Source organism: Trachurus japonicus, chromosome 10 (assembly GCF_045865225.1).
Source record: "Trachurus japonicus isolate A0001 chromosome 10, Traja_1.0".
Lineage (NCBI taxonomy): Eukaryota > Metazoa > Chordata > Actinopteri > Carangiformes > Carangidae > Trachurus > Trachurus japonicus.
This window is the reverse complement of record NC_140916.1, coordinates 19088282-19103206: the sequence shown is the minus strand read 5'-3', so window position 1 is coordinate 19103206 and position 14925 is coordinate 19088282. Positions and strand designations below refer to the sequence as shown.

At 43.8% G+C, this 14925-nt stretch overlaps 5 protein-coding genes across 38 annotated transcripts in view; all 5 read left to right on the top strand.

Annotated features, from left to right (window-relative positions):
• The window catches only part of LOC146979773 (protocadherin gamma-C5-like), a 298812-nt gene that overhangs the window by 240299 nt on the left and 43588 nt on the right, over positions 1 to 14925 (top strand). Inside the window, exon 1 of one of the 34 annotated variants that reach the window (XM_085789850.1) lies at positions 11026 to 14876. The exons of 30 other annotated variants lie outside the window; for them this stretch is intronic. In XM_085789850.1, coding sequence (XP_085645976.1) covers positions 12474 to 14876 — 2403 coding nt within the window. In that variant the 5' untranslated portion in view covers positions 11026 to 12473. Of the gene's footprint in view, positions 1 to 11025; positions 14877 to 14925 lie in introns of those variants that run through there. 3 more of the 34 variants (XM_085789811.1, XM_085789824.1, XM_085789812.1) reach the window with 3 other exon arrangements.
• LOC146979779 (protocadherin beta-16-like) lies at positions 188 to 2614 on the top strand. The gene has a single exon (XM_085788819.1). The coding sequence runs from the start codon at positions 188 to 190 to the stop codon at positions 2612 to 2614; it is 2427 nt and encodes an 808-aa protein (XP_085644945.1).
• Positions 3016 to 5603, top strand: LOC146979778 (protocadherin gamma-A7-like). Its single transcript, XM_085788818.1, has 2 exons — positions 3016 to 3511; positions 4799 to 5603. The coding sequence occupies exons 1-2, from the start codon at positions 3183 to 3185 to the stop codon at positions 5601 to 5603; spliced, it is 1134 nt and encodes a 377-aa protein (XP_085644944.1). The 5' UTR covers positions 3016 to 3182.
• On the top strand, positions 5811 to 8569 carry LOC146979777 (protocadherin gamma-A11-like). The gene has a single exon (XM_085788817.1). It carries the CDS (start codon positions 6170 to 6172, stop codon positions 8567 to 8569), a length of 2400 nt encoding a protein of 799 aa, XP_085644943.1. The 5' UTR covers positions 5811 to 6169.
• On the top strand, positions 9269 to 11906 carry LOC146979776 (protocadherin gamma-A2-like). Its single transcript, XM_085788816.1, has one exon. The coding sequence runs from the start codon at positions 9507 to 9509 to the stop codon at positions 11904 to 11906; it is 2400 nt and encodes a 799-aa protein (XP_085644942.1). The 5' UTR covers positions 9269 to 9506.

Genomic DNA, 14925 nt, shown 5'->3' with positions numbered 1-14925 from the left:
ACTCCGAAACGTAAACGCATAGTCGCCCGTGGATGAAACACAATGCGCGGAATATCAAGATGGAATAATTTTACCGTCACTTGTCGATCAAACTGATACTTTGTGGATTTTTCCAGCATCAGTACCGCTCATTTCAGAGGAAAGGAGAACGCGTTAGTTTGATTCGACGGCTGCGTGTAACAGAACAATGAGACGGCAAGTACTGTTGTTTTTCTCGGTCCTCTGTCTCAGTTCAGTCCTCGGCCAGGTCAGTTACTCTGTACCCGAGGAAATGGCTAAAGGATCCATAGTCGGCAACATAGCTCAGGATTTAGGTTTGGATGTTAGACGACTACAAGCGCGTAGAGCTCGTATTCACACGGGAGACAGCGCTGAGTACATACAGCTTAACAAGGAAAAAGGACTCCTCATCATCAGAGAGAGGATAGACCGCGAATCTCTCTGTGGCCAGACAACGCCTTGCGCTTTGCATTTCCAAATTGCATTAGAAAGCCCAATAGAGATATTCCCCATTACTGTTGAAATCACAGATATTAACGACAACGCTCCCACTTTTCAGAAAGACGAGAAAAACATTGAAATCAGCGAGTCTGCCGTCATCGGCTCCAAATTCATGTTGGAAAATGCAATAGATCCTGATATCGGGCTGAATGGTCTTCAGAGCTATACTCTGAAGCCCAATGATAATTTTATAATTAAATTACATAGTCAATCTGATGGTTTTAAAAAGGTAGAGATGATTTTGCAGAAACCACTGGATAGAGAGAAACAGGAGTTTACATCATTGTTATTGACGGCAGTCGATGGAGGAGAGCCGCAAAGATCTGGCACAATGCAGATACATATTACTGTGCTGGACGCTAATGACAACGCTCCTGTTTTTACGCAAACCATATACAAAGCAAGTGTCAAAGAAAATTCCCCCAAAGGAACAATCATTACCAGAGTTAGTGCCTCCGATGCAGACAAAGGCTCAAATAGTGAGGTGAGCTACACAATCGGAAATAGCAGGATTGGCACTTCAGATTTGTTCCACATCACTGAAGAGGGTCACGTTATATTAAATGGGCCTATTGATTTTGAAAAAGCCAAAAATTATGAAATTTATATAGAAGCAGTTGACCGAGGAGGTCTGTCTGATTCAAGCAAAGTGATAATCGATGTAGGTGACATTAATGACAATAGCCCCATTATTAATATGATTTCATCATCAAATTCAGTTGGAGAAGATTCACCTTCAAACACGGTGGTAGCTGTGATGAGTGTAAATGATCCTGATTCTGAAGAGAATGGAAAGGTCCGGTGTGTGATTACCAAAAATATACCATTTACAATTACATCCACATCCAGGAATTTATACAGCCTGGTGACAGACAGTGATTTAGACAGAGAGAGAGACTCAGAGTATAACATAACAGTGACTTGCTCTGATGAGGGAGTACCCTCCCTCTCCAGCAGCGTCACTCTCACCTTACAGATCTCTGACGTCAATGACAACGCGCCTGTCTTTGAGAGGAGCTCATATGAGGCCTACATTGTAGAAAACAACACACCAGGTCTCTCTATATTCACAGTGAAAGCCAGAGACGCTGACTGGAACCAGAATGCCCGTGTTTCTTACATACTGGAGGACTCCTCTGTTAACGGAGTGCCAGTCTCCTCATATGTGTCCGTCAGTGCTGATAGTGGAGTCATCCATGCAGTGCGCTCTTTTGACTACGAGCAGATCAAAGATTTCCACTTCCGCGTCAAAGCTCAGGATGGAGGCTCTCCTCCACTCAGTAGTAACGTGACTGTGAAAATACTGATCCAGGACCAGAACGACAACCCTCCTCAGGTTCTCTACCCAGTCCAGACTGGTGGCTCTCTGGTGGCTGAAATGGTGCCTCGTTCAGCAGATGTGGGCTATCTGGTGACTAAAGTGGTGGCTGTTGATGTGGACTCTGGACAAAATGCCTGGCTCTCCTATAAACTGCAGAAAGCCACAGACAGGGCGCTGTTTGAAGTGGGCTTACAGAATGGAGAAATAAGAACTATCCGCCAGGTCACTGATAAAGATGCAGTCAAACAGAGACTGACTGTCATAGTGGAGGACAACGGACAGCCCTCTCGTTCAGCTACAGTCATTGTTAACGTGGCGGTGGCGGACAGCTTCCCTGAAGTGCTGTCGGAGTTCACTGACTTTCCCCACGACAAGGAGTACAATGACAACCTGACTTTTTACTTAGTGTTGGCTCTGGCTGTAGTTTCCTTCCTCTTCATCACGTGTTTAGTGGTGATTATATCAGTGAAAATCTACAGATGGAGACAGTCTCGCATCATGTATCACTCCAATCTCCCTGTGATTCCATATTATCCACCACGTTACTCAGACACTTTGGGGACAGGGACTCTGCAGCACGTGTACAATTACGAGGTGTGCAGGACGACTGACTCCAGAAAGAGTGACTGTAAGTTCGGCAGAGCTGGTAGTCAGAACGTGCTGATAATGGACCCCAGCTCTACAGGGACGATGCAGCGGATACAGAATGAAAAGAGCATCCTGGATGAACCAGACTCTCCTCTAGAGGTTAGAAAGTTGTTACATAACATGGATTTTCTATATTACTCGTAATAAGTATATATTTAACCCACTGTTGCATCATTTGGATGAATTCCTTTGGTCATTTTCAGCACCTTGGAGAGCAACGTAGGTCATTCATGTTTGGTGACAAAAAATGGACAGCGTTTATCCCCCTTCTTTGAATATTACCCAGTTTTGTTTCAAAGTATCCAGTTCTGTTTGAAATACTTTAATCTGCGGCGATCTAGTTAATCAACTCAATCCAAAGCCATTATTTCTTGCTCATCTTTTAACACCCCTGGCTGCTATCATACAACAGTATTCTTTCTGTAGTTTTGCCTTGTGAACTCAGAGGGCCGCTGTTGCCTAGTCTGTTGCAGTTGTTTTATATTTAAAGCAGTACCGCCTCTCCATTCCGATGTCACAGAGAGAAAGAGCAGGCACGGAGACCACATTGTCTTCCGTCCTGTGCCCGATGTACACGACTTGCTACAATTGTCTTTACTTTTCTCGTAATTTGAGGAATATATTTGCTTCATATTTTTGTTCTAACCCCTGTCCATCTTCCTAACGGATTTTACCAGGTTGCTTTTTTTTCTTGGCCTGATTATTTCAAACAATGAGACGGCAAGTGGTATTATTTATTTTGATCGCGTGTCTTCGGTCAGTCTTCGGGCAGGTCAGTTACTCTATCCCGGAGGAAATGGCGAAGGGTTCGTTGGTTGGTAACATAGCTCAAGATTTAGGTTTAGACGTCAAACGATTAAAACTGGGTAACGCTCATGTTTATTCTGGCGATAGCACAGAGTACATCGAGCTGAACAGCGAAAGAGGAGTCCTCCTTATCAAAGAGAGAATAGACAGGGAGGCGTTGTGCGCTGATACAACACCGTGTGCTGTGCATTTTCAGATCGTGTTAGAAAATCCTATGGAATTTTACAGTGTCACTGTTGAAATTATAGATATTAACGATAATGCACCATCTTTCGAAAAAAGTGAAATTAAATTCAGAATAAGCGAATCTGCAGTCGTCGGATCAAAATTTGTGTTAGAGCGAGCAGTGGATTTGGATGTCGGTACAAATAATCTTCAAAGCTACATACTCAAACCAACAGATAATTTTTTACTTAAACTGCACAGCCAAGCTGATGGTACAAAGAATGTTGAGATGCTTTTACAAAAACCCCTGGACAGAGAGAAGGATGAGTTTGTTTCTTTGGTGTTAACAGCTTTAGATGGAGGAGAGCCTCAGATGTCGGGAACAATGCAGATTCTAATCACGGTGTTAGATGTCAATGATAATTCTCCTGTTTTTACACAACCGACATACAAAGGCACAGCGACTGAAAATGCTGCAAAAGGCACAATTGTGACTACTGTCAGTGCTTCAGATGCTGATCACGGTCTTAACGGTAAGATAACGTATTCAATCACAAATACATTAGATGATGTCAGACACATGTTTGAAGTGAATGAGGACAATGGTGAGGTTAGGCTGATTGGTCGTTTGGATTATGAAAAGAAAAGACATTTCCAGATCAATGTCCGCGCAATGGATAATGGAGGGCTGACAGATTCCTGTAAAGTCATAGTTGATGTAGTTGATGTAAATGACAACGAACCAACCATTAAAATCATGTCAAAATCAACTGTTATATCAGAGAGTGCAAACGCCAACACCGTTGTTACAATGATTAACGTTCAAGACCCAGACTCGAGTGAAAACGGTAAAGTCCAGTGTTTTATAAATGATAATATTCCGTTCTTACTGAAATCAACTACAAATAATTTCTACAGTTTAGTAACAGACAGTGATTTAGACAGAGAAAGATCATCTGAGTATAACATAACAGTGACCTGCTCTGATGAGGGAGTACCCTCCCTCTCCAGCAGCGTCACTCTCACCTTACAGATCTCTGACGTCAATGACAACGCGCCTGTCTTTGAGAGGAGCTCATATGAGGCCTACATTGTAGAAAACAACACACCAGGTCTCTCTATATTCACAGTGAAAGCCAGAGACGCTGACTGGAACCAGAATGCCCGTGTTTCTTACATACTGGAGGACTCCTCTGTTAACGGAGTGCCAGTCTCCTCATATGTGTCCGTCAGTGCTGATAGTGGAGTCATCCATGCAGTGCGCTCTTTTGACTACGAGCAGATCAAAGATTTCCACTTCCGCGTCAAAGCTCAGGATGGAGGCTCTCCTCCACTCAGTAGTAACGTGACTGTGAAAATACTGATCCAGGACCAGAACGACAACCCTCCTCAGGTTCTCTACCCAGTCCAGACTGGTGGCTCTCTGGTGGCTGAAATGGTGCCTCGTTCAGCAGATGTGGGCTATCTGGTGACTAAAGTGGTGGCTGTTGATGTGGACTCTGGACAAAATGCCTGGCTCTCCTATAAACTGCAGAAAGCCACAGACAGGGCGCTGTTTGAAGTGGGCTTACAGAATGGAGAAATAAGAACTATCCGCCAGGTCACTGATAAAGATGCAGTCAAACAGAGACTGACTGTTATAGTGGAGGACAACGGACAGCCCTCTCGTTCAGCTACAGTCATTGTTAACGTGGCGGTGGCGGACAGCTTCCCTGAAGTGCTGTCGGAGTTCACTGACTTTCCCCACGACAAGGAGTACAATGACAACCTGACTTTTTACTTAGTGTTGGCTCTGGCTGTAGTTTCCTTCCTCTTCATCACGTGTTTAGTGGTGATTATATCAGTGAAAATCTACAGATGGAGACAGTCTCGCGTCATGTATCACTCCAATCTCCCTGTGATTCCATATTATCCACCACGTTACTCAGATACTTTGGGGACAGGGACTCTCCAGCACGTGTACAATTACGAGGTGTGCAGGACGACTGACTCCAGAAAGAGTGACTGTAAGTTCGGCAGAGCTGGTAGTCAGAACGTGCTGATAATGGACCCCAGCTCTACAGGGACGATGCAGCGGATACAGAATGAAAAGAGCATCCTGGATGAACCAGACTCTCCTCTAGAGGTTAGAAAGTTGTTACATAATATATGGATTTTCTAGATTACTTGTAATCAGTATATACTTAACCCCACTGTTGTAGCATTTGGATGAATTCCTTTGGTCATTTTCAGCACCTTGGAGAGCAACGTAGGTCATTCATGTTTCTTTAGGTGACAAAAAATGGACAGCCTTTATCCCCCTACTTTGAATAGTACCCAGTATCCAATTCTGTTTGAAATACTTTAATCTGCGGCGATCTAGTTAATCAACTCAATCCAAGCCATTATTTCTTCTTCATCTTTTAACACCCGTACTATCATACAACAGTATTCTGTCTGTAGTTTTGCCCTGTGAACTCAGAGGGCCGCTGTTGCCTAGTCTGTTGCAGTTGTTTTATATTTAAAGCAGTACCGCCTCTCCATTTCGATGTAACAGAGAGAAGGAGCAGGCACGGAGACCGCATTGTCTTCCGTCCTGTGCCCGATGTACACGACTTGCTACAATTGTCTTTACTTTTCTCGTAATTTGAGGAATATATTTGCTTCATATTTTTGTTCTAACCCCTGTCCATCTTCCTAACGGATTTTACGAGGTTGCTTTTTTTCTTGGCCTGATTATTTCAAACAATGAGACGGCAAGTGGTATTATTTATTTTGATCGTATGTCTTCGGTCAGTCTTCGGGCAGGTCAGTTACTCTATCCCGGAGGAAATGGCGAAGGGTTCGTTGGTTGGTAACATAGCTCAAGATTTAGGTTTAGACGTCAAACGATTAAAACTGGGTAATGCTCATGTTTATTCTGGTGATAGCACAGAGTACATCGAGCTGAACAGCGAAAGAGGAGTCCTCCTTATCAAAGAGAGAATAGACAGGGAGGCGTTGTGCGCTGATACAACACCGTGTGCTGTGCATTTTCAGATCGTGTTAGAAAATCCTATGGAATTTTACAGTGTCACTGTTGAAATTATAGATATTAACGACAATGCACCAACCTTTGAGAAAAATGACATTAAATTCATAATAAGTGAATCTGCAGTTGTGGGGGCAAAATTTGATTTAGAAAGAGCAGTGGATTTGGATGTCGGTATAAATAGTCTTCAAAACTACATACTCAAACCAACTGATCATTTTCTTCTCAAACTGCACAGCCAAGCTGATGGTACAAAGAATGTTGAGATGCTTTTACAAAAACCCCTGGACAGAGAGAAGGATGAGTTTGTTTCTTTGGTGTTAACAGCTTTAGATGGAGGAGAGCCTCAGATGTCGGGAACAATGCAGATTCTAATCACGGTGTTAGACGCCAATGACAATTCTCCTGTTTTTACACAAACGATATACAAAGGTACAGCGACTGAAAATGCTGCAAAAGGCACAATTGTGACTACTGTCAGTGCTTCAGATGCTGATCACGGTCTTAACGGTAAGATAACGTATTCAATCACAAATACATTAGATGATGTCAGACAAATGTTCGCAGTAAATGAAGACAATGGTGAGGTTAGGCTGATTGGTCCCTTAGACTATGAAAAGAAAAGACATTTCCAGATAAATGTACGCGCAAGGGATAATGGAGGGCTGACAGATTCCTGTAAAGTCATGGTTGATGTAGTTGATATAAATGACAATGAACCAACCATTAAAATCATGTCAAAATCAACTGTTATATCAGAGAGTGCAAACGCCAACACCGTTGTTACAATGATTAACGTTCAAGACCCAGACTCGAGTGAAAACGGTAAAGTCCAGTGTTTTATAAATGATAATATTCCGTTCTTACTGAAATCAACGTCAAATCATTTCTATAGTTTAGTCACAGACAGTGAATTAGACAGAGAGAGAGCCTCTGAGTACAATATAACAGTGACCTGCTCTGATGAGGGAGTACCCTCCCTCTCCAGCAGCGTCACTCTCACCTTACAGATCTCTGACGTCAATGACAACGCGCCTGTCTTTGAGAGGAGCTCATATGAGGCCTACATTGTAGAAAACAACACACCAGGTCTCTCTATATTCACAGTGAAAGCCAGAGACGCTGACTGGAACCAGAATGCCCGTGTTTCTTACATACTGGAGGACTCCTCTGTTAACGGAGTGCCAGTCTCCTCATATGTGTCCGTCAGTGCTGATAGTGGAGTCATCCATGCAGTGCGCTCTTTTGACTACGAGCAGATCAAAGATTTCCACTTCCGCGTCAAAGCTCAGGATGGAGGCTCTCCTCCACTTAGTAGTAATGTGACTGTAAAATTAATGATCCAGGACCAGAACGACAACCCTCCTCAGGTTCTCTACCCAGTCCAGACTGGTGGCTCTCTGGTGGCTGAAATGGTGCCTCGTTCAGCAGATGTGGGCTATCTGGTGACTAAAGTGGTGGCTGTTGATGTGGACTCTGGACAAAACGCCTGGCTCTCCTATAAACTGCAGAAAGCCACAGACAGGGCGCTGTTTGAAGTGGGCTTACAGAATGGAGAAATAAGAACTATCCGCCAGGTCACTGATAAAGATGCAGTCAAACAGAGACTGACTGTTATAGTGGAGGACAACGGACAGCCCTCTCGTTCAGCTACAGTCATTGTTAACGTGGCGGTGGCGGACAGCTTCCCTGAAGTGCTGTCGGAGTTCACTGACTTTCCCCACGACAAGGAGTACAATGACAACCTGACTTTTTACTTAGTGTTGGCTCTGGCTGTAGTTTCCTTTCTCTTCATCACGTGTTTAGTGGTGATTATATCAGTGAAAATCTACAGATGGAGACAGTCTCGCATCCTGTATCACTCCAATCTCCCTGTGATTCCATATTATCCACCACGTTACTCAGACACTTTGGGGACAGGGACTCTCCAGCACGTGTACAATTACGAGGTGTGCAGGACGACTGACTCCAGAAAGAGTGACTGTAAGTTCGGCAGAGCTGGTAGTCAGAACGTGCTGATAATGGACCCCAGCTCTACAGGGACGATGCAGCGGATACAGAATGAAAAGAGCATCCTGGATGAACCAGACTCTCCTCTAGAGGTTAGAATTTGCTAGTTTTTTCTTTTTAAGATGAAGTTCCGTTTTTAAGATTTTTAATTATTTTCACGCTAAATTTCAGCACCATGGAGAGCGACGGGATTCAACGTTCAAACCTACGAATTTTCTCAGTTGATCTGTTTTGCCGCTTGATCTGACTGATATATCTTTAGAGATGTTTATTTAAATGTGCCATATGGCCAAAGACGGTTACTGCAGTCAAATTCAAAACACAGTGATCTCGTTTTTTCTCCCAGCCGTAGCGGCAGCTCAGTGGAAGCAAACCGGAGGCTGAAGTGCCACTGACGCCGCCGGGACTGGGTGAGAGGGCTAGGTGGCGCAACATGCCAACACGTTAATTCAAAACATAAACATAATTTGCAGTCTGCAAAAAAAGATTTTTAATGCGAATACTCTGGCTGTACTATTGTTGTTAGTGAGTTCATGTTATATGAACATTATTCCTGAGTCTCTGTGACATATTAGGAGGATTTTACGGCCAGTTGCTTTAGATTTATTACATATTGTACCTTTAACTTCTACATCCCATATTCCTCAGACGCACTGCTTAATTTGTCAGTTAACTGCAGGATAAGCGACACTGCCCACTTTGATGAGAACGTTTTATTTCTCCTCAATCCAACCTTGTCAATTTTCTTTTCATTTTCTTTTTTAATTTTAGCTGCAGTTGGACTTTGTGAACTCAGAGTGCCGCTGTCGGCCAGTTTCTATCAGATTTACCGCAGACTGGTTGTCCCTCCCTCCCATCATGTCTTTATTTTAAAGAGAGAAAGAGACAGAGGCAAAGCGCACCGTCTGGGATTTACAGGAGATACGGGACGTTGAATCCCTTTTCATGTCGGAAATGTATTTTAAAACCTGTGGTGACTTTTAATTTGGGAGGACATATCCAAAGGCATTGGTGATTTACACTGGGATAACGTTGGACAGAACAATGGGAGGGCAAGTACTGTTGTTTTTATCGGTCCTGTCTCTCAGCTCGGTATACGGACAGGTCAGCTATTCCATTCCTGAGGAGATGCCAAAAGGCTCCCTAGTCGGAAACATGGCGAAGGATTTTGGTTTAGATGTTAAGAGACTAAAATCGGGAAAAGCTCGCATCTTTACAACAGACAGTGACGAATATATTGAGCTGAATAACGAGAGAGGGGTCCTCCTCATCAAAAATAGAATAGACAGAGAGTCGCTCTGTGGACAAACTACGCCTTGCGCTTTGCATTTTCAGATTATATTAGAGAATCCGATGGAGTTCTACAGTGTGACTATTGAAATAACAGATGTTAATGATAACCCTCCGTCCTTTGAAAAGAACGACGTCAGATTTAAAATCAGTGAATCCGCTGTTACTGGAGTTAAATTCATATTAGATCGTGCAGTTGATCCTGATGTTGGCTCAAACGGACTGCAAACATACAGACTTGAACCACGAGATAATTTTATCGTTAAATTACACGATCAAGCAGATGGAACAAAAAATGTCGAAATGGTCTTAGAGAAACCTCTCGACAGAGAAAAGCATGAACACCTTTCTTTGGTTCTGACGGCGGTGGACGGGGGAGAGCCGCAGATGACAGGAACAATGCAGATTCTGATCACAGTTTTAGACGCTAATGACAATGCTCCTGTTTTTACACAGCCCATCTATAAAGCCTCCATAAAAGAAAACGCGCCAGTAGGAACAGTTGTACTGACAGTTACTGCCACAGATGCAGATCATGGATCAAATGGTAGAATAACTTATTCAATTTCAAGTATATTAGATCATGCACGTGGGTTATTCGAAGTGAATGAAGAGAGTGGTGAAATTCGGCTTAAAGGAAATGTTGACTATGAAAAAGCACGAACATTTCAGATAAACGTTCGTGCAAGTGATGATGGAGGACTACCTGACTCCTGTAAAGTAATAATTGACGTCACTGATATGAATGACAATAAACCCGATATTCATATAATGTCCAAATCAAATGTAATATCAGAAGATGCCAAACCCGGCACTGTTGTAACAATGATAAATATTCAGGACGCAGACTCGGGTGAGAATGGTAAAGTCCAGTGTACTATGAATAATAATATTCCTTTTGCGATGAAGTCAACAACCAATAATTTCTATAGCTTAGTAACAGATAGTGAATTAGACAGAGAGACAGCCTCTGTGTATAATATAACAGTGACCTGCTCTGATGAGGGAGTACCCTCCCTCTCCAGCAGCGTCACTCTCACCTTACAGATCTCTGACGTCAATGACAACGCGCCTGTCTTTGAGAGGAGCTCATATGAGGCCTACATTGTAGAAAACAACACACCAGGTCTCTCTATATTCACAGTGAAAGCCAGAGACGCTGACTGGAACCAGAATGCCCGTGTTTCTTACATACTGGAGGACTCCTCTGTTAACGGAGTGCCAGTCTCCTCATATGTGTCCGTCAGTGCTGATAGTGGAGTCATCCATGCAGTGCGCTCTTTTGACTACGAGCAGATCAAAGATTTCCACTTCCGCGTCAAAGCTCAGGATGGAGGCTCTCCTCCACTCAGTAGTAACGTGACTGTGAAAATACTGATCCAGGACCAGAACGACAACCCTCCTCAGGTTCTCTACCCAGTCCAGACTGGTGGCTCTCTGGTGGCTGAAATGGTGCCTCGTTCAGCAGATGTGGGCTATCTGGTGACTAAAGTGGTGGCTGTTGATGTGGACTCTGGACAAAATGCCTGGCTCTCCTATAAACTGCAGAAAGCCACAGACAGGGCGCTGTTTGAAGTGGGCTTACAGAATGGAGAAATAAGAACTATCCGCCAGGTCACTGATAAAGATGCAGTCAAACAGAGACTGACTGTTATAGTGGAGGACAACGGACAGCCCTCTCGTTCAGCTACAGTCATTGTTAACGTGGCGGTGGCGGACAGCTTCCCTGAAGTGCTGTCGGAGTTCACTGACTTTCCCCACGACAAGGAGTACAATGACAACCTGACTTTTTACTTAGTGTTGGCTCTGGCTGTAGTTTCCTTCCTCTTCATCACGTGTTTAGTGGTGATTATATCAGTGAAAATCTACAGATGGAGACAGTCTCGCATCCTGTATCACTCCAATCTCCCTGTGATTCCATATTATCCACCACGTTACTCAGACACTTTGGGGACAGGGACTCTCCAGCACGTGTACAATTACGAGGTGTGCAGGACCACTGACTCCAGAAAGAGTGACTGTAAGTTCGGCAGAGCTGGTAGTCAGAACGTGCTGATAATGGACCCCAGCTCTACAGGGACGATGCAGCGGATACAGAATGAAAAGAGCATCCTGGATGAACCAGACTCTCCTCTAGAGGTTAGAATTTGCTAGATTTCTGTTTCTACTATGAAATTCCGCTTTTAAGATTTTGAATTATTTTCCCGCTTAATGTCAGCACCTTGGAGAGCGACGGGATTCAACGTTCAAAATTACGTATTTTCTCAGTTGATCTGTTTTTCCGCTTATCCTGACTGATATATCTTTAGAAATGTTTATTTACATCTAACTTCTACATTCCATATTCCTCAGACGCGCTGCTTCATTTGTCAATTATTTGCAGGATAAGCAACACTGTCCGCTTTGATGAGAAAGTTTTCTTTATTCTCAATCCAAACATGTCGACTTATTTATTTATTTCACATTTTAGCTGCAATTGTATTATGTGAACTCAGAGTGCCGCTGTCGGCCAGTTTCTATCAGATTTACCGCAGACTGGTTGTCCCTCCCATCATGTCTTTATTTTAGAGAGAGAAAGAGACAGAGGCAAAGCGCACCGTCTGGGATTTACAGGAGATGCAGGACGTTGAATAATTTTTCATGTGAGAAATGTATTTCAAAACCCGTGTTGGCTTTTAAATTTGGGAGGACAGATCCAAAGCATTGGTGATTTACACTGCGATGACGTTGGACAGAACAATGGGAGGGCAAGTACTGTTGTTTTTATCGGTCCTGTCTCTCAGCTCGGTATACGGACAGGTCAGCTATTCCATTCCTGAGGAGATGCCAAAAGGCTCCCTAGTCGGAAACATGGCGAAGGATTTCGGCTTGGATGTTAAGAGACTAAAATCGGGTAAAGCTCGCATATTCACTCGAGACAGTGGCGAATATATTGAGCTGAATAACGAGAGAGGCGTCCTCCTTATCAGAGACAAAATAGACAGAGAGTCGCTCTGTGGACAAACTACGCCTTGCGCTTTGCATTTTCAGATTATATTAGAGAATCCGATGGAGTTCTACAGTGTGACTATTGAAATAACCGATGTTAATGATAACCCTCCGTCCTTTGAAAACAACGACGTCAGATTTAAAATCAGTGAATCCGCTGTTACTGGAGCTAAATTCATATTAGATCGTGCAGTTGATCCTGATGTTGGCTCAAACGGACTGCAAACATACAGACTTGAACCACGAGATAATTTCATCGTTAAATTACACGATCAAGCAGATGGAACAAAAAATGTCGAAATGGTCTTAGAGAAACCTCTCGACAGAGAAAAGTATGAACATCTTTCTTTGGTTTTGACGGCGGTGGACGGGGGAGAGCCGCAGATGACAGGAACAATGCAGATTCTGATCACAGTTTTAGACGCCAATGACAATTCCCCTGTGTTTACACAGCCCATCTATAAAGCCTCCATAAAAGAAAACGCGCCAGTAGGAACAGTTGTACTGACAGTTACTGCCACAGATGCAGATCATGGATCAAATGGTAGAATAACTTATTCGATATCAAGTATATTAGATCATGCACGTGGGTTATTTGAAGTGAATGAAGACAACGGTGAAATTCGGCTGAAAGGAAATGTTGACTATGAAAAAGCGCGAACATTTCAGATAAACGTTCGTGCAAGTGATGATGGAGGACTAGTTGACTCCTGTAAAGTGATAATCGACGTCACTGATATGAATGACAATAAACCCGATATTCATATAATGTCCAAATCAAATGTAATATCAGAAGATGCCAAACCCGGCACTGTTGTAACAATGATAAATGTTGAAGACGTGGACTTTGGTGAAAACGGCAAAGTGCAATGCAGTATAAATGACAATATTCCGTTTGTGATGAAGTCTACATCCAATGATTTCTATAGTTTAATGACAGACAGTGGTTTAGACAGAGAGACAGCCACTGACTATAATATAACAGTGACCTGCTCTGATGAGGGAGTACCCTCCCTCTCCAGCAGCGTCACTCTCACCTTACAGATCTCTGACGTCAATGACAACGCGCCTGTCTTTGAGAGGAGCTCATATGAGGCCTACATTGTAGAAAACAACACACCAGGTCTCTCTATATTCACAGTGAAAGCCAGAGACGCTGACTGGAACCAGAATGCCCGTGTTTCTTACATACTGGAGGACTCCTCTGTTAACGGAGTGCCAGTCTCCTCATATGTGTCCGTCAGTGCTGATAGTGGAGTCATCCATGCAGTGCGCTCTTTTGACTACGAGCAGATCAAAGATTTCCACTTCCGCGTCAAAGCTCAGGATGGAGGCTCTCCTCCACTCAGTAGTAACGTGACTGTGAAAATACTGATCCAGGACCAGAACGACAACCCTCCCCAGGTTCTCTACCCAGTCCAGACTGGTGGCTCTCTGGTGGCTGAAATGGTGCCTCGTTCAGCAGATGTGGGCTATCTGGTGACTAAAGTGGTGGCTGTTGATGTGGACTCTGGACAAAATGCCTGGCTCTCCTATAAACTGCAGAAAGCCACAGACAGGGCGCTGTTTGAAGTGGGCTTACAGAATGGAGAAATAAGAACTATCCGCCAGGTCACTGATAAAGATGCAGTCAAACAGAGACTGACTGTTATAGTGGAGGACAACGGACAGCCCTCTCGTTCAGCTACAGTCATTGTTAACGTGGCGGTGGCGGACAGCTTCCCTGAAGTGCTGTCGGAGTTCACTGACTTTCCCCACGACAAGGAGTACAATGACAACCTGACTTTTTACTTAGTGTTGGCTCTGGCTGTAGTTTCCTTCCTCTTCATCACGTGTTTAGTGGTGATTATATCAGTGAAAATCTACAGATGGAGACAGTCTCGCATCCTGTATCACTCCAATCTCCCTGTGATTCCATATTATCCACCACGTTACTCAGACACTTTGGGGACAGGGACTCTCCAGCACGTGTACAATTACGAGGTGTGCAGGACGACTGACTCCAGAAAGAGTGACTGTAAGTTCGGCAGAGCTGGTAGTCAGAACGTGCTGATAATGGACCCCAGCTCTACAGGGACGATGCAGCGGATACAGAATGAAAAGAGCATCCTGGATGAACCAGACTCTCCTCTAGAGGTTAGAATTTACAGTGGACGCATAGGTGCCAATAATGTCCAGGACCATG

Coding starts and splice junctions, on each gene's coding strand:
- LOC146979777 (XM_085788817.1), top strand. CDS start 6,170: ATGAGACGGCAAGTGGTATTATTTATTTTGATCGTATGTCTTCGGTCA.
- LOC146979778 (XM_085788818.1), top strand. CDS start 3,183: ATGAGACGGCAAGTGGTATTATTTATTTTGATCGCGTGTCTTCGGTCA. Junction 3,512..4,798: donor ATGGAATTTTACAGTGTCAC/TGTTGAAATTAT, acceptor CGTGACTGTGAA/AATACTGATCCAGGACCAGA.
- LOC146979776 (XM_085788816.1), top strand. CDS start 9,507: ATGGGAGGGCAAGTACTGTTGTTTTTATCGGTCCTGTCTCTCAGCTCG.
- LOC146979779 (XM_085788819.1), top strand. CDS start 188: ATGAGACGGCAAGTACTGTTGTTTTTCTCGGTCCTCTGTCTCAGTTCA.